The sequence below is a fragment of the Rhinolophus hipposideros genome (assembly GCF_964194185.1).
Source record: "Rhinolophus hipposideros genome assembly, chromosome: 20".
Taxonomy (NCBI): Eukaryota; Metazoa; Chordata; class Mammalia; order Chiroptera; family Rhinolophidae; genus Rhinolophus; species Rhinolophus hipposideros.
Genome location: NC_138066.1, coordinates 267,397 through 290,415, shown reverse-complemented (window position 1 = coordinate 290,415; position 23,019 = coordinate 267,397). Strand labels below are relative to the sequence as shown.

At 41.7% G+C, this 23,019-nt stretch overlaps 1 protein-coding gene across 24 annotated transcripts in view; it reads left to right on the top strand.

Moving 5' to 3' along the window:
• Positions 1-1,170: 1,170 nt before the first annotated feature.
• Positions 1,171-23,019, top strand: part of DHRS7B (dehydrogenase/reductase 7B) — a 52,648-nt gene continuing 30,799 nt past the window's right edge. For 4 of the 24 annotated variants that reach the window (XM_081027550.1, XM_081027560.1, XM_081027545.1 and 1 more), the window contains exons 1-3: positions 1,171-1,249; positions 2,444-2,551; positions 10,576-10,713. Coding sequence is in view for 2 of the 24 variants with exons in the window: in XM_081027548.1 (XP_080883674.1) it covers positions 1,233-1,249 (17 nt within the window). In the remaining 22 variants the exon portion in view is untranslated. Of the gene's footprint in view, positions 1,250-1,309; positions 1,724-2,443; positions 2,552-10,575; positions 10,714-22,647; positions 22,779-23,019 lie in introns of those variants that run through there. The other 20 variants (XM_081027549.1, XM_081027562.1, XM_081027542.1 and 17 more) reach the window with 13 other exon arrangements.

Genomic DNA, 23,019 nt, shown 5'->3' with positions numbered 1-23,019 from the left:
TTTAAAATAAAAGCCACATATATATATATACATATATATACATATATGTGTATATATATATACACATATATGTATATATGTATATATATATATGTATATATATATATATATAATCTTTTTCCACTCTGTTGCTTGCCTTTTATCCTCTTAATGATGTCTTTCCACGTCTTAAATTTAACGACACCCAATCTATCAGCCTTTCCCTTTGGTACTTTTTGTGTCCTGATAAGAATATTTTCCTATCCCATGGTCACAATACCCTGCTGTTATTTTCTAGAGTTATACCTTTCATATTTAGGTCTACAATACATCTTGAATTGATTTTTTGTTTTTTTCTGGTCTGAGGTAGGAGTCAAGTTTCATCACCCCACCCATCCCAATTGACATCCTATTGATCTAGCATTATTTATTGAAAAGAACTTTCCTATTAAATTACGGTGGCTCCTTTGTGGGGGGAAAATGTGATCATATACCTGCTGATCTGTTTTTGGCCTCTTTCTTCCATTGTTTGAAAAACAAGCCCCCAAAGGAGTCACTTGTACTATGCAAACCAAGACTTAACACTTAACCTAACTGCAGTTACAACTTTCCCCAGGAATGTAATCTTAACCATTCTGGTCATCACCAATTAGGTGATCCTTTCCATCCCCCAAAGAAAGATGAGGTAATCTCCCTATTTCGTTCCCCAACTGATAGGTTACCTAAGGCTGAAAGAATCTTTTTTATGACTTCCTTGTCTTGCCTTTAAAAACCTTTCCGTTTCTGTAGCCTTTTGGAGCTCCTCTCTACTTGCTAGGTGGGCTTCTGCCCCCATTTATGAATCAATAATCAATAAATCTAATCAGATCTTCAAATTTACTCATTTAATTTTGTATTCTGACACCATTGTTCTTTTCATTTATCTTTGCGCCAATATCATACTGTTTTAATAACTATGGCTTTGTAGTAGTAAGTGTTTAGCACACATTCTCCATCTCTGTTCCCCCTACCCCTGCCTGGAGCCAAGTGCGCGGAACCCAAAGCATGATCTTCCCAGTTCCCTCCGGAAGATAGAGGGAAGACACTCGGGCAGAAGGACGCCCTTCAGACCTCACAGCCCTGCTTATCCTACCTACACCTTGACGGCAGCACATCCAATGCGCACGCGCGACCTCAAGGCTGGGATTGGACGGAGCCGGGCGAAGGGAGTTTACGTCACTTCCGAGGCGGGAGGATGAAGTTGATTGACCACGATGTCCGCGGCAAGCAGGTAGGGGCAGGGGAGGAAGGAACCTGGGTGGCTAGGGGCGTGGGGTCCCGCCCAGAGCTTGAGGCGCGTGGGCGTATTCCGACTCCGGTGCGTTCCGGGCCGGCGTGAAGGCCCAGCAGCGGGTGTAGAGGCGGAGCGGAGGCTGCGGGCCCTGGGTGGCGCGCGGCGTCGCGGGGCCGGCCCCCCGACTCTGCAGGAAGACTCGGCTCGGGCGCTTCCGCTGGAGTCTGGCTCTGGCGTTTTGTCTTTGGGGAGCCTGCGCCGTCGTTCAGCTCTCAGCCTCGATTTGCGCGGCGGGTAATGGGTGTAGTGAGGCAGCGGGCCCGCCCACGCATCCAAGAGGGCGAGGTGTGTGCTCCCGGCCCGTGCCCGCCCATTCTGTGCCCACGGCGGCGGCCCCAAAGCGTCTGCAGGGGGGTGACCGAAGGGCAGGCACTGGAGGCTGGTTCGCGCTTTCGCTTGGTGTTAGTCAGGGTGAGCGAGGGTGATCCCGTGTGTCGGAAGGCGGGGCGTGCCGACTCCTGAGCACCCACGAGAAGGGCTGTTTCAGATGCCTTACTCCTCCTCCTTGCTCTGCCGCTTTCTGGCTCTGCCACTGTGGGCAAAGGTCGCAAACTCTTGTCGCCTGTGCCCTCGGCTGTAACTTTGACGCCTGCTCATAAGGTGGTCGTGAAGCGTACATGAGCTTGCACGTGGAAGGTACTCAGCGCCTGGTACACAGTGGTAGTTACTCAACAAATGCTACCCCTAGAATTCTCTTTGTTGAGAAGTCGTTTTTGAAGTACTTCTGGGCGTCATACACGTACACAGTTAGCATAATACTTGCTTCTCTTAGTGGAATTGCCAGGAAGTGCTTTTTACATTTTCCAAACCTGCCTGGGGCGAAAAAAAGAGGAAATCAGTTTCTAGAAAACTGGCAGATGGGAAAAGGGGTTCTTAACTTGGTGATACAGAGATAGAATTAGCAAAACTGACTGGATTTTTCAGAAGGGCGGGGAGAGGAACTGACTTTTTTGAGTACCCACCAGCATGGCTGTTTTGGATATCTCTGTCCTCAACACGGCAGAGTGAAGGGGGTGATAGCACCATGTTTTCAGCAGAGTTATGGAAGCTGAGATTACCCACAGCAAATATGTGGGGGAGGCAGGCTTTTGGAGCTGGGCCACTGTGTAAAACTGACTTACTCTGTTACAGGGGTTGCCTGTGAAGAGGTTCTTGTTGAAGTTATATTTAAAAGGTAATCTGGAGCCTTGCCATAACATAGCTTATCAACATATAGAAGTCCTCCAACTTTTTCCCAAGGTAATGCTTTTTATTTCACCTGAAGCTTATGATGGGAGGGAGTGGAGATTGAAGGGTGGGGTCATGACTGGGCCTTGGTCAGGGGTGACTGCCGAGACTGAGCGCTCCTTCCTGCTGGGATTCCCAAAGCACTGTGGTGGGGTTTCCAGTTGACTGACATTTCTGTAGTCCTAACGGGGCTTGCTTTAAAGGAGGCATTATAAAATGTGTTTTGTTCAATTAATCTTGTTTAGGAAACAGAGGAGCAACTAATTCATTCAATTATTTTCCTTTGCAACATTTGGGACTTCTTTGGGATCATATATTTTATCCCAGTACCTTCGCTAATGGAGTAAGTGGGGGGACCTTTTATTGTAGAAAACACGGACTCTGAGAAAAAACATTTGTGTTTTTGGTAGGGTCTTTGTTGTCATCTTTTTCTGGGTTGTATTATAGATTGATTAGGGATCTGGTAGAAACACTAGAACAACAAGAACCATGTGCTAATATATAGCATATACGGTATCACGTGGCCAAGAAGGAAGCACTGTTTTAGTTCCATTTTTACAGGTGAAAAAATTGAGGCTTGGAGAAGTTAAATGATGTGTCCAAAGTTGGAAAATCGAAGAGGATCAAAAACAAAGTTAAAGGGGTGTATTGGGGTATGTGGAACGCACCAGGAAGGGACAGGGAGGTGACCCTGGGATGCTGAGTGAAGGGTTATTTTCTCATTAAGGCATGGATTTTCCTACTGGGAGCGAAGGGCAGTTGTCTTAAAGGCAAAAGCATGTTTTATCTACATGTCCTGGGCTAAAGTCAGCACAGCTGAACTGAGGTCCTGTAGGTTTTGAAGCCAGGTTTGGAACCCTGCTGCCCTGAAATAATGGATTCCTGATGTGCTTTGCTTTAAAAGAACCTGCCACTGTACACAAGAGCTTGCAAGCCATATACATGCATGGTCACTTCACATCCAAAAAGATTCTTCGCTTTATAAACAGATGTGATTCAGGATTCTTTTACATAATGCACTCCTATAGTACACTTAAAATGTTTGTTTTATTCAGATTTGTAACTATTGGTTTGCATAAAAGAGCTCTGTTTGGGCCTTTGTCAAGAGCATGAAATGTACCTTCCCTACCTTATACACTCCTCTTTTTGTCCATTCTTTAAGAACAATAATAATAGCTAATATTCACTCTGGATTTGTTATGTGCTACTCACTTCTCTAAGCATTTTATTGGATTATTCAATCCTCACAATAACCCTGAGGAAGAAATGGGCTCAGAGATGGTAAGAAATTTTTCCAAAGGCACAGAGCTAGTAAGGGCAGAGCCAGTTTCATATCACTCCAAAAACTAGTGCTTATCTGTTTATTTCATTAATTCCTTCACTTAAGATATTTATTGAACATCTGCTCTGTACTAGCAATGTGCTAGGTGTTGGGGATACAGTGATGGCCAAAACAGACACAGCTCCTGACTTCAAATTGCATATAAGTATAGCAAGGTAGATAGACAGTAAATAGAGAATCTCAAACTAAGTATTAGTTACTATTGTGGTACATGCTATAGAGGATGGTAGAGGATGCTATGAGAATATATAATGGGGTCGTTGGCAGGGGGAGGAAGTGGGGAGAGACAGGAAAGGCTTTCCCGAGGAAAACATATTTAACTGAGGCCATAAGGACTAAGTTGGAGTTAAATTGGGCAAAGGGTGAAGAGCTACAAGGGAGAGGGAAGGACGAATGTGAAACGTGGAGAATAGGAAGAGCTTCTATCTTTGTTACATAGGTCTGTCTAAAGGATGGAAAATGTCACAAAGTCACACACAAAGTATAGGGAGGGATCTTGTCCTGAGAGCAATAATGCTCCCCAGTCTTGGTTTATTTGCTTCTCAAAGCATATAATCAACTCCACAAACCATATCTGTTTTCCAGCTCTGTGTTGGAGTCCAGCCTCTTCCTTCAAACATGTGGTTAAACTGGTTGCTCACAGGACGGCGATTGGGTATTAGAGGAGGGAGAAGTACCTGACTGAGACTTTATCAGCATTGGTAATTTGCGTTGCAAAGCTAATAGACATGGAGTGCCCATATTGCATTTCATATTTGTCTCTGGTTTGCAAAATGATTTAACAAACATTTTTTAGCCCCTCTATGGTCCAAGTCCCTGTTAGCCACCTAGGATAAAAACTTGTATACAGACACTTCCCTTGCACCACGCGTAATTTATTATGGTTAATGTTTTAGTTAACCTTCCACTTAAGATGCTACAAGTTTTTAAATCAATATTATTCTTCAACATACATTTATTCAGCACCTACTAGGTGCTACACACTGTTCCGGGAATATAGTATCAGCAGATAGACAAGGTCTCTGTCCTTATGGAACCTAAGCTCCATTTGGGGCTGGAGGACAGAGAGGGAGGCAGAAAGTCAGGCAGGTGAAGTTGGAGAGGTAGGCAGGAAGCAGATCATGCAGGCCTCGTAGGTCTTGCCAAGGATTTGGGGTTTAATCCTAAGAATGCTGGAAAATCATTGATTTTCAGTCAGGGGAATAGTACCAACAGGTTTGAGTTTATAACAATTCACGCTGATTCCTCAGTGGAACCAGAAGTTGATACATTTGAGGGCTATTTAGGAGTTAGGATCGGGGGGCCATGCGGGTTGGCAACAGGTTCACTCGGGAGTGAAAAGGGAGAGGGAGGTGTCAGGGCTATTTCTTTCTTTTCTGGAAACCCTGGAGGAAGAGCATGAGTTCAGTTTTGAATAGAATGTCCTTGAAATAATCCAAGTAGAGATGTCACAAAGACAGTGATACGAGGTGTGATCAAAATATACAGTGAATGTTTAAAAAAAATTATTACAGTAAAAGACACATTGCCATTAATCCCCCTCAAAATACTCCCCTTCTCTTCGAACACACTTATCCCATCGTTCTTGCCACTTTCCGAAGCGGTTCTGGAAGTCCTCTTTCGTGAGTGTCTTTAGCTGCGCTGTCGTGGCTGCCTCGATGTCCTGAATCATTTTGACTTTGGGGAAGAGCCAAAAGTCGCACAGTGCCAGATACGGTGAATAAGGTGGATGAGGACACACCATAATGTGTTTATCTGACAGAAATTGCCATACCGGAAGCGATGTGTGACACTGAGCGTTGTCATGATGGAGGAGGATTTATAGCACACCTTCTGTCAACCATAGCTCACACCTGACTGGACCAAGCAAGCTGAAACTTGTCACACACTGTTACTAAGGTTCGACGTGCCGCTTCCCGTATTGAAGGTCCCTGCCTTTCCATCAGACGGCGCTCGGCAGCAGCAGCAGTCACCGTATTTTGTGATCACCACGGAAAGGCTCTATGTCACACATCGCTTCTGGTACACCAATTTCTGTTATATAAAAACATTACCATGTGTCCTCATCTGCCTTCTTCCCCGGATCTGGCACCGTGTGACTTCTGGCTCTTCCCCAAAGTCAAAATGACCATGGAAGGTAAACGTTTTGAATGCATTCAGCACACGGAGGCAGCCACCACAGCGCAACTAAAGACGCTCAGGAAAGAGGACTTCCAGAACTGCTTCAGAAAGTGGCCAGAACGATGGGATAAGGCTGCTCTAAGCAAAGGGGGAGTGTTTTGAAGGGGAGTAATGGCAATGTGTCTTTCACTGTAATAAATTTTTAAAATGTAAACGTTCACTGTGTTTTTGTTTGTTTCTGATGACACCTCGTGTGGAAGGATCTGACACTCAGGCAGGAACGGGCTAAGTCGCGAAACATCTCTTGTCAGGAGGAATATTTTTCCTGTTATTGAAGGAGCCATCATGGCAAAAAAGTGGCAGGAGATGATGGCCCAGTAGAAAGTGTAGAATGTTCTCCACATTTATGTGGGGGAAATGCTTTAAAAATCTGCCAACCTAGAAAATGGTTTCTACAAATGTGGAAAGACAGAAAATAGTCCTATTATTGAACAAACATGAACCCAATGTGGGATGCATTGCAGGCAACCTGCTAATGAGGTTACAAAACCAGAAAAGAAATCCCACCATTTGCAATCCATTACATACGTAGTCTTCAGATTAATGGTGATTTGTCCTCTTTGTAAGAAGACTTGACCTCACCATCTGCTCTATGTGCTTTCATAGTTCACCCTAAATTGACCTGGTAATTGGGGTGGCCATCTGTGCTAGTTAATTGCCTTTATCTGAAAGAAAAATAGAATATCTCTCATCTCTACAAGCAGGTAGTTGGTAGTTGTGGTGTTAGGCTAACCTCCCAGGGTGAGAGGGACTTAGGGTGCTGTCTTCCTTGCTGTTTACGTTTAAAAGAGATGGTTTAAAAGAGATGGCTCCGAGGCCCTTCCGAAAAAAAATTCCTGGGTTTTATCAATGGCTAGAGCTAGTTTATTTAGCCTTTAAGAAGATTTGCATACGTACCAAAGGGACAGAGGAAGGAATGACAAATACTAGGTTTTTCAAAGAAATGCTCTAAGAAAGAGGAGGGAGGAAAAAAAGATCTTTTTTCCACTGGCAACAGGGAAAATTCAATTTTTAAAATTTATTTATAGTGCAATAAAGTGTTGGACTGGAGCGTGCAAAACATGGGGATTATTCTGGAGGTGATTTTTAAGTCAGTTCCCCATAGTTGTGCATGTTTCAGATGCTCTCAAGTGGTCAGATCTAGCCCATAATTTCTTGTACATTGATTTAAAGAAAAATGTTACCAGTAGTTGTACATCCTGTTGGTTTCCACCCAAAACTCTTGTCTGGGATAGTTAACCCTTTCGGGACTTGTCCTCCTGAAAGTCCGTGATGTCATTTCCCACACTCACCCAGTTACACGCATATGAGACCTTTCTTTGGTCCCTGATTTTCTGATTTTAATGGAGAAATGAACTCTCCATTAATCTCTTCTGGAAGGCCGTGTGCATGGGGGTGAAAACTGAGGTTGAATGGCATGTAAATTTAGGTTGGAAGCTTCTTGCCAACCCTCCAAGGTAAGAAGTTCAACAAATTCCTTTGGATTCTACCTGAGCTCTCCTTCCCACCCACCTGCTTAATGCTTAAGTTCATAGGAACCTGAGATGTGGGCACTAAACTGCTCCGTGGAGGGAGCGGTCTGCTGATGGCAGCTGATTAACTGAGCACTGCTTACCAGTAGTTTGAGCTTACTTGCTGCAGTTAGCTCTTAGTTTATTAAGTAAGGACATGTTTGTACTAGGGACACTAAGTTTTGAAGGGAAATGTAAATTTTTGCAGGTTTATGTGAATAGTACTTAGCAGTCATTAAATTGGAAAATATATTAGTAAACTGTTATTTTAAGATTCTCTTTGCGTATGGTATTATTCTCCAGATTGGCTTAAGATATTAGCCGAACTAAGTCAAGGAAATTGTACTGAGTTCCTGTTAAGCAGTTAGCTTGTTTACATTCGGTTATTTTTGTTGGGGTGATTGGAATTAGAATCATTCCTGTTTAGGGCTCCAACTAATTTCTTTTTTACATTACCCCCTATTTGATGTACTAAAGAGTTAAGAATGTGGGCTTTAGAGTCTGATGAATACCTGGTTCACATCTCTGTTTTGCCATTTGTTAGCTGTGACCAGGCGCTTTTCTCAGTTAGCAAATGGAAATAACTATCATAGCTACCTCACAGGATTGCTATGAGGGTTAAATGAGATCATGGGTATGCAGTACGTAGCCCAGTGTCTTGGCACGTCGCAAACACTAAAAAAGGTAGTAATTGTTACTAATATTTTTCTTTCCACAATAGCCATATATGGTAACAGGCTAAATATTACTTTTTTTAGTATGCTTTCAAATCTGTGTAATAATGTTTCACTCAATTAATTGTCACATATGTTAGAAAAAGTTACAACACAGGGAAAAGGTTAGTTATTATTAATATTAATATTAGACATAAAAATGTACTTCTGGTTTGAGGAGTTGGCATATAGATAGTACTTTCTACTACATTCAAAGGAATAAAGGATTGTGACATTAGATCTCATAGCATTCTGTAATATATAAAAAGCACCTGAAAGCAGCACATTCCCTCTTTTCCTATCAATTGTCAGGTCTTTACAGAGAATGAGTTTTTTGTTCCATCTTAACCTGGAGATTTACAAATGATGACAAATAGTCGTTCTTACATACCTGTGTGTGCACCTCCCAAGGGCCCGATCCACACTTCCACAAAAGATTTGCAGTTTTTGCTGGCTGCTGACACTTTGGCATAGCAGTTGAGGACCTGAAGTCCCAGTTCCTGGAAACTAGGAGATAAATGGACTATGAGGGACCCAAAGGTGTTAAAGGTGTTCGATTCGTTCATTTCTCATGCTCTTTGTTCATCATTCATTCAACATGTATTGAACATGCACTTTGTGCTCTGCACAGGAAACACAGAGATGAATCAAGCGGCTTTTCTTAGGCCACCAGAGAGAGACGACGATGTGTCACAGATCAAGGGCAACAAAGTATTCTAAGAGCGCGGGCAGGAGGCACTAGACAATGCTGGGCTTTCTCCTTGGTCTTGTGGTAGAATATTGTACTGTGCTGAAGCACCTCAATTAATGAAAAGGGGAAAAAAGAGAGAAGGTCACTTTATTGTTCATTGGTGGATAAGGAGAGAGAGAAAGTTACACTGGTTAATTTGTCCATCCATCAGTGCTGGGCACATTGAGGAAGAAGATGGATGTAGTCGTTTTCTTTGTTTCTTCTCTTTACTCTTTCTGACATTACCTACCATGTTTTTAGATAGAAAACAATTGTAGTGATGATTGCTGTCATTTATCTGGGCCATATACAAGCCTTCTCAGCATACATAAGTCATGTGATTCTTCCTGCAACTGTGTAAGGCAGATATTAGATATTTTACAGATGAGGAAACCGGTTGAAATATTAAGTAACTTGTCCAAAAACACTCACCTAGTGTTGATAAAAGTAAACTGGCATCTTAGGACGCTTGACCATGGAGTTGGGAGGACTATGGGTGGAGCTGGGTCCCCTTGTTGACTCTCTAGCCCTGACCTCTTGTTAAGCTTTGTGGTAACTTCCGGGGGCGGGGTGCTAATAAATAGAGTCGCCATCTTGGAATCAAGGTTATTGTTCTTCACGTGGGCAGCCGGCTGCATCCCGGGTTGGAGCTGGGCGTTCTTTTTCTTTTCCCGAATAAACCGTTCTTTTGGTGGGTTTTCAGGAGAGCTATTTTCGCCAGTCGACAGTGTGGTTGTTAGTATTTGAACCAAGGTCTGCCTGGGTCTGCAGTTTGCTATATCAATAAACAGTTGAAATTATCATTCACACCTGTCATTTATATCTCAATAGAAAAAATGGTAGCTGGCAACCCGATCTTAGTCAAAAACCAAGACACTTAAACTTAAAGAGATGTTACTTCGTGGAAACAACACGGAATTGTAAGAAACAAAATTTGGTGGTTGTGTATTGTGTCAGAGGGCGGTGCGACTGCTGCCGGGCCAGGCGCGCTGGATAAGGTTAGAATGTGTGAATTGTTAGGAGAAGAAGAGAGCTTTGCAATGATTACACTCTCCCAACTTGAAATTAAGGATAATTGCTTTCTTCCTCTCAACACTTTTAAGTCAGCGCAGATACATATGAACTATAACGGTTGGTTGGGTGGACTCAGCCCACGTCTGGCTGTGGTTGCAGAGACCCAACAAGACTCTTGTCGTTTTTAAACAACTAAAGGAAATATTTTGACACACAAAAAGACCCAACTAGCTGTTTGTCTATAACAAATCCCCTTTAAATGTAAAGACATGTAGCGTAAAGGGATGGAGAAAGATACACCGTGTTAACACCGATCAAAGGAAGGCAGTAGCAGCTATATTAATTTCAGACAGCTGACTTCACAGTAAGGAGAGTGATCAGGAATAAAGAGGGGCATTGTTCCATAATGATGAAGGGGTCAGTACTCCAAGAAGACATAACAACAGTGCCAGGATACATGAGGCAAGGACTAACAGAACTACAGAGAGGAATAAATGAATCTACATCATTGGAGACTTCAGCGCTTCTCTGTCATAAATGGACAGGTCTAGCAGGCAGAAAGAAAATCAAAGAGGACAAAGAGGAAAGCAGATGATTATGAGGAGCAGCCACGGGTGACGTCGTCTGACAGGAGAGTCAAAGCCGTGTGTTCAGGAGGAGCCGGACATTGTTGGAGCAGGAAGGTGAGGAGCCACTCAGAGCAGAGAGTGAAGAGGAAGGGGGTTTTGCTGATGACAGACCAAGAGGATCACAGGGGTTCAGAATAGAGGGAGGGGTGGGAGATGGGGTCTGAAAAGGCAGTGTGGGGGGTGGTTTGGAGTTTGGGAGCCAGGGGGGGTCTCAGGAGACCCGGACTTCCTGTGGTGACTGACAGGATCAAGTGCGGGATGAGCTTGGGACCAGGCCGATGGGGTGGTCGGCTGGGCACTGGGGTACGGGTGGGGATGGAGGGCCTTGCTGGGAGCCTCTGCTGCGCTCCTGCTGACAGGCTGGAGGGAAGGTGGTTACTTCTGACTGTGGATGCAGGTGGGCAGGAGGCCTTGTCACCCGCAGCGTGGCTCATTCTCTCGGGGTAGACTGTAGCGATCTTCAGGGTCTTCAAACGTTAGCACCCATTAAACTCAGCAGAGAAGGGTATTAAGAGTCCATATTCTGAGGTCTCACCCTTTGTGGTATTGTCGGTTTCAAAGGCCTGCACTTGAGGCCCTTGAGCTAAGGTTTAACAGGTGCTTCTTCTAATGCAGGTAGTGACTAGACTACCAAGAGTAACTTGGCTCTGAGTCAGCCTGTGTATAAAATATATCGGGAAGCCAGGCCTGGAAAGTCTGGTGACTTACTCTGCAGTCACCTGGCCTCAGGCCCCATGAAGGGACCCACCGTGCTGCCCCATGTAGATGCCACTATAACTTGGCATTGGTCAGTTTGTTTCTCTTGGTGTTCTAATTAGGGCATTTATTAGCTAATTTTATTTTACAATGTTGATACTTCTAGTATAGCAAATTATTTACTTTCCCAACCTAATTTTAGCAAAGTTGAGCATGAAGATGAAATTATAGAAATTCTTAAAGATGCACAAAGTAGAATAGTACAGCAAACCCCCATATGCCCATTACCCAATGTCAACAGCCATTAGCATTTTGCCATACTGGAAGAAAAGAAACATATCTTTCATTTATAAATTTATGACTTATAAATTTGATTTTAAAATTGGTATCCTTTCACCTCCTGTGGCTAAGCTTATTATTGCTTATATGACCTGCAGAAAAGCTTTGTTATGTAACAGTGTGTGTTGACTTTCTAGTTTAAATGCAGTTTTAAAAGATAGCTCTTAGGCTATTACACTCTGACAATGAATATAGTGAATGTATAAAAGACATTTTCAGTTTATTGTATTTTTTTTTATATAGACTCTGGAATTTGGTGAATCTTTTTCAAAAATAATACTGAAAAGGCTCAGAGAGAAATAGGGGGGAAATGACTTACGGAGAAAAGTGGGAAATCTGCTAACGCTGGGTGAAGTAGATTGATCGGCTGCTGCTGTGGGCCTGTCCTGAGGACATCGCTGTGTCCTCAGGGAGGTATTTGCTAGGACGCTGGGAAAATAAACTGATTGGGCACTTACTGTGCTATTTTTAAATGAAAGCTTAGAAGTTGGCAATGGAAAAACCCTCTCAGCTTATTACGCTGTCTTTCTCCTTTAGTCCTTCCAGTCTGAAATTCCTTCCTGCGTGTTTTCTGGCATTAAAGTCAGTGCGCTACAAGTTTTAAGTAGGAGCGTTTAAAAAACTGTTTCAGAGTACGTGCCATTTCCTAGTTAAATTTCACAATAATGTTTTTCAGGTCTAAAAATAACTTGGAATTCAGGGTGACCCATCATCCCAAATATATTATAGTAAGGCTGTAATTTAGACAATATTTACTGTAAGAGAGAGACAGTGGATAGAGGCAGGTGATTTATCCAAATTCATGAGGAAACCAAATAGCAATTTGTTAGAATTCAAAGTTATCTGATTTCAACCATGACTCTGCTTAAAATTAGACAGTATTTAATATTTATTTGTGTGAATGACATACATTTTTTTCATTGTGATACAATATACACAACAAACTTTTTATCATCTTAACCATTTTTAAGTGTACAGTTTAGTGGTGTTAAATACATTCAGAATGTTGTGCCACCATCACTGTCTGGCTCCAGAACTCTTCATCTTTCAGAATGTGAACTCCATACCCATTAAGAAATAAGTCCCCGTTCCCCTCGACCCCCACCCCAATGCCTGGCAACCCCATTCTGCTTTCTATCTCTGTTTGGATTTGACTACTCTGCATACCTCATATAAGTGGCTTCCTACAGTATTTGTACTTTTGTGACTTATTTCCATAGCATGTCTTCAAGTTTCATCCATATTGTAGCATGTTGCAGAATTTCATTCCTTTATAAGAGGAAACTGTTTAATGTCATTTCATTTCACCCTTAAGGACTCCCATGAGCATTTTTTGCAGGGTAGGTCTAGTGATAACAAAGTCTCACAGCTCTTGTTTAATCTGGGAATGTCTTAATTTCTCTCCCACCCCTTTTTCTGAGGTATAGCTGACATAATATATTAATTTCGGGTGTACAGCATAATGATTTGATATTTGTATACACTGCAAAATGATACCACAATAAGTCTAATTAACATCTGTCATCATATGTAGTTATGAAATATTTTTTTCTTGAAAAGAGAACTTTTAAGACTTACACTCCTAGCAAATTTTAATTATGCAATACAGTATTAACTGTAGTCACCATGCTGTACATTACATCCTCAGAACTTATTCATTTTATAACTGGAAGTTGGTACCTTTTGACTGCCTTCACCCATTTTGCCCACCACTCACTGTCTACCTCTGGCAACTTTGCTTTTGTTTTGTTTGTTTTTAGATTTCACATATCGGGGGTACCAAAAAAATGTATACAAGTGGACACTTTGCTCAAGCAGTAGTTCGCCATGATCAGAAGTGTCTGGACACTGATGGTAACCACTTTGAGCACCTCTTATAATTGCAGAAGTCAAACGTGACTTGTATTTACCTTTCGTTATCGGTACATATTGAGTTTCACAATTTTAATACAGTTTTCCTTTCTTAAAATGTGTATACATTTTTTTGGCATCTTCTGTTTAAAGAGGTCATACACTATTTGTCTTTCTCTAACTTATTTCACTTACATAATGCTCTTGAGGTCCATCCATGTTGTCACAAATGGGAAATTTTATTCTTTTTTATTGCTGAGTAATACTCCATTGTATATATACACGCCACGTTTTCTTTCTTCACCGATCAATTAAGCCTAGGTTGCTGCCATGTCTTGGCTGTTGTAAATAATGCAGCAGTGAACATGGGGGTGCAAATAGCTTTTTGAGTTAGTGTTTTTGTTTTCTTTGGATAACTACCCAGAAGTGGAATTGCTGGATCATGGGCTTAAATGGGCTTAAATTAAAATTATTTTCAATTTTTTGAGGAACCTTCATACTGATTTCCATATTGGCTGCACCAATTTATATTCCCACCAAGAGTGCACAAATGTTCTCTTTTCTCCACATCCTGTCCAACACTTGTTATTTTTTGTCTTTTTGATAATGGCAATTCTAACAGGTAACAGCTATTCTAACAGCCATTTAACAGGTGTGATATCTCGTTGTTTTAATTTGCATATCCCTGATAATGAGTGATGTTGAGAATCTTTTCATGTACCTGTTGGCCATCTCTGTGTCTTCTTTGGAAAAAAGTCTATTTCGTTCCCCTCCCCATTTTTAAATCTGGTTGTTTGAGGTATTTTGTTAATGAATTGTGTAAGTTCCTTATATATTTTGGATACTAATCCTTTATCAGATACATGATTTGCAAATATTTTCTCCCATTCAGTAGGTTACCTTTCATTTTGTTGGTGATTTCCTTTGCTGTGCAGAAGCTTTTAGTTTGATGTACACCTACTTACTTGTTTTTGTTTTTATTGCTTTCGCTTTTGGTGTCAAATCCAAAAAAATCATCACCTTGACCTATGTCAAGTAGCTTACTGCCTTTTTGTATATGGTATAAGGTAGTGATCCAATTTCATTTTCTTGCAGTTTTCCCAAAACCACTGAAGAGACTGTCGTTTCCTGATAAAATATTCTTACCTCCTTTGTTGTACATTAATTGACCATGGACTTATTTCTGGGCTCTCTATTCTGTTCCATTGGTCTATGTTTGTTTTATGCCAATGCCATACTGTTTTGATAACTATAGCTTTGTAATATAGTTTGAAATCAGGGAGTGTGATGCCTCCAGCTTTGTTCTTCTCTCCCAAGATTGCTTTGGCTGCTCAGGGTCTTTTTTGGTTCCATACATATTTTAGGATTGTTTGTTGTAGTTCAGTGAAAAAATGCCATTGACATTTTGATAGGTTTGGCATTGAATCTGTAGATTGCTTTGGGTAGTATGAACATTTTATCAATATTTATTCTTCCTATTTGTGTTCAGGTCTTTCACCTTGGTTAAATTTATTCTTAAGTATTTTATTCTTTTTTGATGCAATTGTAAAGGGGATTGTTTTATTATTTCTCTTTCTGATAATTTGTTATTAGTATATAGAAAGGCAACAGATTTACTGTTTTTCTGTCCTGCAACTTTACTGAATTCACTTATTTTAACAGTTTTTTGGTGGAATCTTTAGGGTTTTCTATATGTAATATGTTATCTGCAAATAGTGACAGTTTTACTTCTTCCTTTCCAATTTGGGGCCTTTTATTTCTTTTTCTTGCCTAATTGCTCTGGCTAAGATTTCCCACACTGTATTGAATGAAAGTGGTGAGAGTGGGCGTCCTTGTCTTGTTCCTGATCTTAGAAGAAAAGGTTTCAGCTGTTCACCATTAAGTATGATGTTAGCTGTGGGCTTGTTATGTGTGATCTTTATTATGTTGATGTATGTTCCCTCCATATCCAATATGTTGAGAGTTTTATCATAAATGGATGTTAAATTTTGTCAAATGCTGTCTCTGCATCTATTAAGATGATGATGTGATTTTTATCCTTCATTTTCTTAGCATGGTATATCAAATTGATTTGCAGATGTTGAATCATCCTTGCATCCCTAGGATAAATGTCACCTGATCATGGAGTATGATTCCTATAACATGTTGATGAATTTGGTTTGCTAATATTTGTTCAGGATTTTTGCATCTGTGTTCATCAGGGATATTGGCCTGTAATTTTCTTTTCTTGTGGCAATCTTGCCTGGATTTGGTGTTAGGGTAATGCTGCCCTTGTAAAATGAGTTTGGAAGCATTCCCTCCTTTTCTGTTTTTTGGAAGAGTTTGAGAAAGTTTGGTCTTAAATCTTCTTTGACTATCTTGGTAGAATTCACCAAGTGAAGCTGTCCAGTCTTGGATTTTCGTTAGTTGGGAGAGTTTTGATTAGACTCAAGCTTTTTAGTAGTATTCGGTCTGTTCAGATTTTCTATTTCTTCAAGTTTCAGTCCTGGTAGATTGTGTATTTCTGGGAATTTATCCATTTGTTCTAAATTATCAAATTTGTTGGTATAGAATTATGAATAGTCGTCCTTTGTGTTTCTGTGATATCAGTTGTAATGTCTCCCTTTCATTTCTGATATTATTTGTCTGAGTTCTCTCTCTTATTCTTTGGCAAGTCTATCTAAACAATTTTGTTTATCTTATCAAAGAACCAGCTTTTAGTTGCATTGATCTTTTCTGTTGTCTTTTTGTCTATATTAGATTTATGCCTACTCTGATTTTTATTTTCTTCTTTCTACTAACTTTAGGCTTTATCTGTCTTTCTTTTTTTAGATCCTTGCAGAGTAAAGTTAGTTTATTTAGTTGAGACTTTTCTTGTTCCTTAAGGTAGGCATTTACCGCTATGAACTTCCTTCTTAGAACTGATTTTGCTGTGTATTCCGTACATTTTGGTATGTTGTTTTTCCATTCTTGTTTATTTCAAGGTATTTTTTTATTTCTCTTTTGATTTCTTCTTTGAGCCATTGATTGTTCAGTGGCATGTTGTTTAATTTCCACATATTTGTGTATTTTCCACTTTTCTTCTTACAATTGATTTCTAGTTTTTTACCATTATGGTAGGAAAATTTCCTTGATATGATTTCAATCTTCTTAAATATTACTGACACTTGTTTCTTAGCCTAACAAATATATCTTGGAGAATGTTCCATGTGCATACGAGAAGAATATGTATTCTCTTACTTTTGGATGGAATGTTCTGCACACATCTGCTAAGTCTATTTAGTCAAATGTATCATTTAAGGCCAGTGTTTCCTTACTGATTTTCTGTCTAGATGACCTATCTATTGTTGTACACATGGTGTTAATGTCCCCTATTATTATTGTATTGCCGTCGATATCTCCCTTTAGTTTGTTAATATTTGCTTTATTTATTTAGTTGGATCCTTTATCGTTATGTAATGCCTTCCTCTGTCTCTTATTATAGTCTTTATTTTAAAGTGTGTTTGTGTGATATAAGTATAGCTACCCCAGTTTTGTTTTGTTTTGTTTTGTTTCTGTTTACATGGAATATCTTTTCCTGTCCTTTCACTTTCAGTCTATGTGTGCCCTTACATCTGAGGTGGATGTCTTGTAGATTAGTGTATAGATGGGTCTCATTTTTTATCCATTTAGCCATTCTGTCTTTTGATTGGTGAATTGAGTCCAATTACATTTAAAGTAATTATTGATAAGTGTGTAGTTATTGCCATGTTTTAATTGATTTTTGGCTGTTTTTGTAATTCTTTGTTTTTTCTTCTCTTCCAGTTGGATGACTTTCATTAGTGGTTTGGTTTGCTTAGATTCCTTTCTCCGTATCTTCTGTGTATCTACTACAGGATTTTGCTTTGTTGTTCCATTAAGTTTGCATGTAACAACTTATACCTACTGGCCACCACAGCCAGGCCTTGTAAAGGTGTCCCCTCATGGCAGCCACACAAATTGAGGTGCTAGACAGTATATAAGCTTTTTTGTGGGAGATATTGGCAAGCTGGAGTGAGGCAGAGGGAGAGTGCACAGACTGCATCCGCCAGCCTCTGTTGTCTGGGAATACTTCCATAGGCCACTAGATTGTATCAAACCAGAAGCCTGCCGTTCACTGCAACGCTCCCGGACCAACAAACAGGCCTCTTTCACAGAAAGACTGGAGGTGTGTTTCAGTCTCCTCTCTGTACAGTGCTCGGGGGGTGTCTCTCCTATTGCGGCTGTTGCACAGGGCCCAGGAACACAAACTCCACTGGTCTCCAGAGCCAGGCAATCAAGCATTGTCCCCTAGGTAGCAGTGGCTAAAAAGTGGGGCACCAGACATGTAAAAAGGCTACTTTCTAGTACATACTGGTGCTGTAAAGCCATCAGAGGGTTGAGTGTGAAGGTGACACCAGCTGGCGGTAACAAGGCAAGAGGGGAAGAGTAATAATGGTGCCTGCTGAATAAAGAGGGAAATTTGGCCCCTCACCAGCTAGAGCAAGGCAGAGGGAAAATGCAAAAATGCTGCCTACCTGTCTCCATCTACAGAGAGTATTCCAGCAGGCTCCTAGAGGTGTGTGTTAAGTTAGATGTCCTGCCCCTCAGGATGGCACTTTGAAATAAGCAAATGAGCCTCTTTCACTTCCAGTCTGCTATATTGGCTACCCTGAGCTGGGTCTCAGGGGGATAAGTCCAAGCGTGCGGGCCCTTGAAGAGCCATTTCTCAGGTTGCTACCTACAGTCTTGTGGGTCTTGTGTACACAGGCCCCAAGAAACCTTCGGTTTATAAAGGTAAATGTTTGGGGAACTTTTCTCTCAGGTACAGATCTTAACAGTTGGGGTGCCCAATGTGTGCTTCAGAACCTTTACTCCTCAGGGAGAAGCTCTTGGCTTTGAGTTCCCTCCTGAGTATGGGTTGCTGTTCTAGGGGGACAGGGGATGCAGTTTTTGGTGAGATTGTGTCCCAGCCTTTCCCGTCTACTTCAGTGTGGTTTTCTTCTTGGTGTCCAATATGTAGTTGTCACTCAGCCGGCCTTTAGGTTTTTATTAGAGGAAATTGTTTCATATGTAGCTGTAGACTTGTGGGTTCATGGGAGGAGGTGAATTCAGGATCTTCCAATGTAACCATCATCTCTCCTTCACTTTTGAAGGTCGTTTTTTGCCAGATATAGGTTTCTTGCTTAATGGGATTTTGTTGTTGTTGTTAATTTTAGAATTTTGAATATATCAGCCCATTGCCTTCTAACTTCCAGAATTTGTGATAAGTCTGTTTATAGTGTAAACCAAAGGTCATTGTCACCAATTCAACGCCAACAGAGTCCCCAATTTGGAATGCAGTGATGGGGGAAAGACTTCATTCAGTGCAAACAACTCAATTGTGACATGGCTTGGCTGTGGAATAGCCCAGCTGAAGCGGCCCTGGTGTTATAGCTCCAGCATTACAGCTCTGTTCCGGTTGGGCAAGACAGCTCCGCTCTGGTCCAGTATTACACCTCCGGCCACAGGAAACGCTGTCTTCAGTGGAATATGAAAGCGCATTTCCCAAGCCAGAGGGGAGCTAACTTATACAGAGAGAAGTCCCCACTCCTGGTCCCTGATTGGTCTTTTCTCATGCAAATGAAGAGTCTAAATCTTGGATTGGACCAAAAAGCACTGTCCTGATTGGTCAGAATGGAGCTGCTCTGATTGGTCGGTGAAGATGCTAATAAGGATATAATAGTGCATCTCCAATTGGACAGGGAAAGTCTCAGTCCCATTGGTTGAAGTATGATTCCAGGAACTCCTTTAAAAGGGTTGGGCCAGATGGCAGGAACACAGGGCAGACCGGCAGCTCAGTGCAGGTTTCTCCCTGAAGAATGGCTGCGTGAGAAGCCTGTCCTGTTTAGCAATGGCTGCTAGGCTGTTTTTAAATTCGAGCCCAGTTAGCCACCAGGAGCCCTTCTTAACAGATACATTCATTCTCGGCCAACAGCAGGCTCATTGAGGATCTCTTTCTTGTATGTGATGACTCACTTCTCTTGCACCTTTCAAGATTCTGTCTTTGCCTTTAGAAAGTTTGATTATAAAATGTCTCTGTATGGGTGTCTCTGAATTCGTTACCTGGAGTTCATTGAGTTTCTTAGGTGTTTATTTCATGTCTCACCAAAGCTGGGAAGTTTTCAGCTGCTGTTACTTCAAAGATTCTCTCTGCATCTTTCCCTTTTCTCTTTTTGAGACTCATACAATACTTAATGTTGGTTTGCCTTATGTGTCCCACAGGTCCCTTGCGTTCTGTTTATTTTTCTTCAGTCTTTTTTCCTTAGATTCAATGATTTCCATTGTCTTATCTTTAAGTTCACTGTTCTTTCTTCTGCCTGCTCAATTCTGCCTTTGAATTCCTTTAGTATCTCTTTCATTTCAGTTATTGTACTTTGCAGCTCCAGTATTTTCTTTTGATTTCATTTTAGGTCTTCTGTCTCATTATCAGTATTTCCTTTTTTATTTTTTTTGTACATTAATTTCTTGAGTTTCTATTTTTTGAGCATCTTTAGACAGCTGTTTTATACTTTTGTCTAGAAGATCCACCTTCAGGTCTTTTTCAAGGATAATTTCTGTTGGTTTATTTTTCCTTTGAATGGGCCATACTTTCTTGTCTCTTTATATACTTTTTCATCATTTTGTTGAAAACTGGACATTTAAATCTAATAATGTGGTGAACCTGGAAATCAGATTCTTTCCATCCCCTAGCATTAACTTTTTTTCCCCTGTTATTTTCCTTATTTATTGTTTTTGATTTTTGTAGGCTGTCTCTGTGCCAAGGATCAGCTTGGTGTATAAACTTAAGTTCTTCTCAGGTCTTTTTTCAGCCTGAGAAAAGTGCCTTTCCATGGGTATGCGTGGTCACTTTCAATTTTCTTCAAACATTTAGTTGCTTTTGAACGTCTTACTCTTTAATTACTGGCTCCCAATAGGGAAAAAGAGAAAAATGAAGGGAAGCTAAAATGATGCTGGCCCTTTAAATACCCTGGCAGTCACTTCAGGAGTGGTGGCTTGCAACAATGGGGGAAGGTATACCACAACAATGGCTGACAGCTTCTTCATCTGCATCTCTGTGAAAAGAAGCAGCAATCAGAAATTAGAGCAGATCCCCAATATTTGGAGGACAGGGTCCTCTTTGCCCCTCTTTGCCTCTTTGCTCCTTCCTGTAGGCGTGTGCAGGTTGCTCCACGTTCTGGTATCCAGCTCCTTGGCACCGGCTGAGCCATCACAGCTGCTGCTGTGCTTACGGTTGAGATTGATTGAAATTAACCACCATTTACCATCCAAGCCTCCTGGAATTTGCAAGCCTTGGTTAGACTCGGAGTTCCAAAATAGCTGTGCAGATAGATTGTGCCAGTGTAATTGCTGTCTAAGTGGGGAGACAGATTCCTAGCACTTCCTGCTTCACGGTCTCCCTGGAATCCTTCAAATGGACAGTTTCTTTGTTTATCTTTTCTATTGTTGGTCTCTCATTGGAATGCCGTCTCCATGAGGACAGTGATTTATTTCCTGTTTTGTTTACTACACCTCAGAGCCTGGAACAGTTGACACATGGGTCCCTAGTAACTATTTGTCGAATGAATCTGTACTGCGTATAGCAGATGTAGTGGGTAATTGTGCCCAATCTGGAATATGAATATCGTGACTTACTTTGTTTCATTCTTAAGTTTATGGAACTGACATCTGTGCACAGCTCTTGTTAGGTACTCTGGTTTGAGCTCTAGCAGTTTCTTTTAAACACACTGGATTCCTGGTTTCATATTTACATTGGCACCTTGTCTGTCTTGATGTTATTGTACGTAATTTTTTAAGGTAATAATCTTAGACTCAGGAATCACAAACTGGCAGCTGCCCCTGGGCCAGGTTGTGTGTTGTGTGGCCAGCACAGTGGTTGGAGTTGTTTGGACTTTGAATTAAAGCCTCAGGTGAGTGAGGCCTGTCCTTTAGACAGGCCACCACGCTGTGGCTTTATAATTGTTTCTTTCATTATCACAATTGTAATCATTTAACTTTTGTGTTTCTTTGTTTATTATCAGTTTCCCCATCTAGGCTGTGAGCTATGTGAGGTCAGGCAGCATGACCACACGCCCCAATCCCAATGCAGTGTCTGCTGCTCGATGGCTCGCGATACATAGTCGAGTGGATGAGCAGGCGACCAGGACCTGAAATGACCCACCGTATATGAGGTGTGCGTGTAAAGGCATAAGTTTGGTCTTCTTACCAAACATACGTAACAGGAATAGCCCTTCAGGCTGCCCGCTTGGCATCCATTGCTCAGTTCATTTCTGAAATCCTTTCTGGAAATTGCCTTTTTTCAGTCAGTTTCTGAGTCAGCCGCACATTTGTTAGGATGCTGGTGTTTACAAAGGGCTTTCCTGTATGGTTTCTCGTTGGAATAGTCATAGAACACTTAGTTACAGAGAGAGAGTCCATTCGCCCACGTCACCCAGCAAGTGCACGGCAGGTGGCCTTGAACACAGCTCCCAGTGCCAGCTGGGTGCCTTTCCTGCTTCGCCCCCACAGTGGGCGCCTTGTCTGGTTTCTGTGCAGGGGCCTGGGCCTCCTGTGCTGAGAAGAGGGCGATAACACTGGCATCTGCTAGTAATACCAGTAATACCAAACTCATTTTATAAAACACGTTAGAAACTCACAATTTAAATCAAGGCATCTAGGTAGCTACCCTAAGTGCTGGGTTTTAATTTGGTTTGGTTTTGAGGAGACTTCTGGTTTCCAATCATAAGTGTTGTTTTTAAAAACTGAGCCAAGACTTTGACTCGTGATGAAGGTTAGCCTCCAGTACGCGGTCCTGTGTGGGAAGCCACACGGCAGCACCCAGCGCGGCGCTTGGCTGCTCCCTTCCCACCCTCCTTGGCTGGGGCTGCTGCGCAGCGTGTGCTCAGTGTCTTACTAGAGAGCAGTACTTGCTGCAGTGCAGTTGCTCTTCCCAGGACTGGACGTTCAGGAGCCTGCCCTGAAATATTCTCCAGCCTTCCTTTTGGTTTTATTTTTGCTAATGCCAACCTGTATTCCTTTAAACGGGGGGCCCTAAGGTTGGCATCCCAGAATACAACCTACAGGCCACTCATCTGTGGCTTGTTCCAGCGTTCCAGGGAGGGCCTGCTGACAGGAAGTCCTCTGGTCTCTCGTCTAAGTCACTCACCCCAGGCGAAAAGACCAGAGAAGAAAGACATTGGCACCAGGACCCGCCACTGGCACAGTAGCTGCCACCTGAGGTAGGAGATTGCTCTTTTTTTCCATCAGAGACAGCCTTAGCAACTGCTTCTCCTGTGCTTCATACCAAAAAAAACCCCACCAGTTTTACTCTGCTTTTACTTTCTGAAAATAGATACTTATTTTCAGAAATGGGTCGTAAGTTTGACCCATAGCTTATTTCTCCATTAATAGATCAGCTGTTTCAAAGTGGCTGCCAGTTATGAAATCTAAGAGTAGGTATTGGTGTGGGGGTGGAATCCT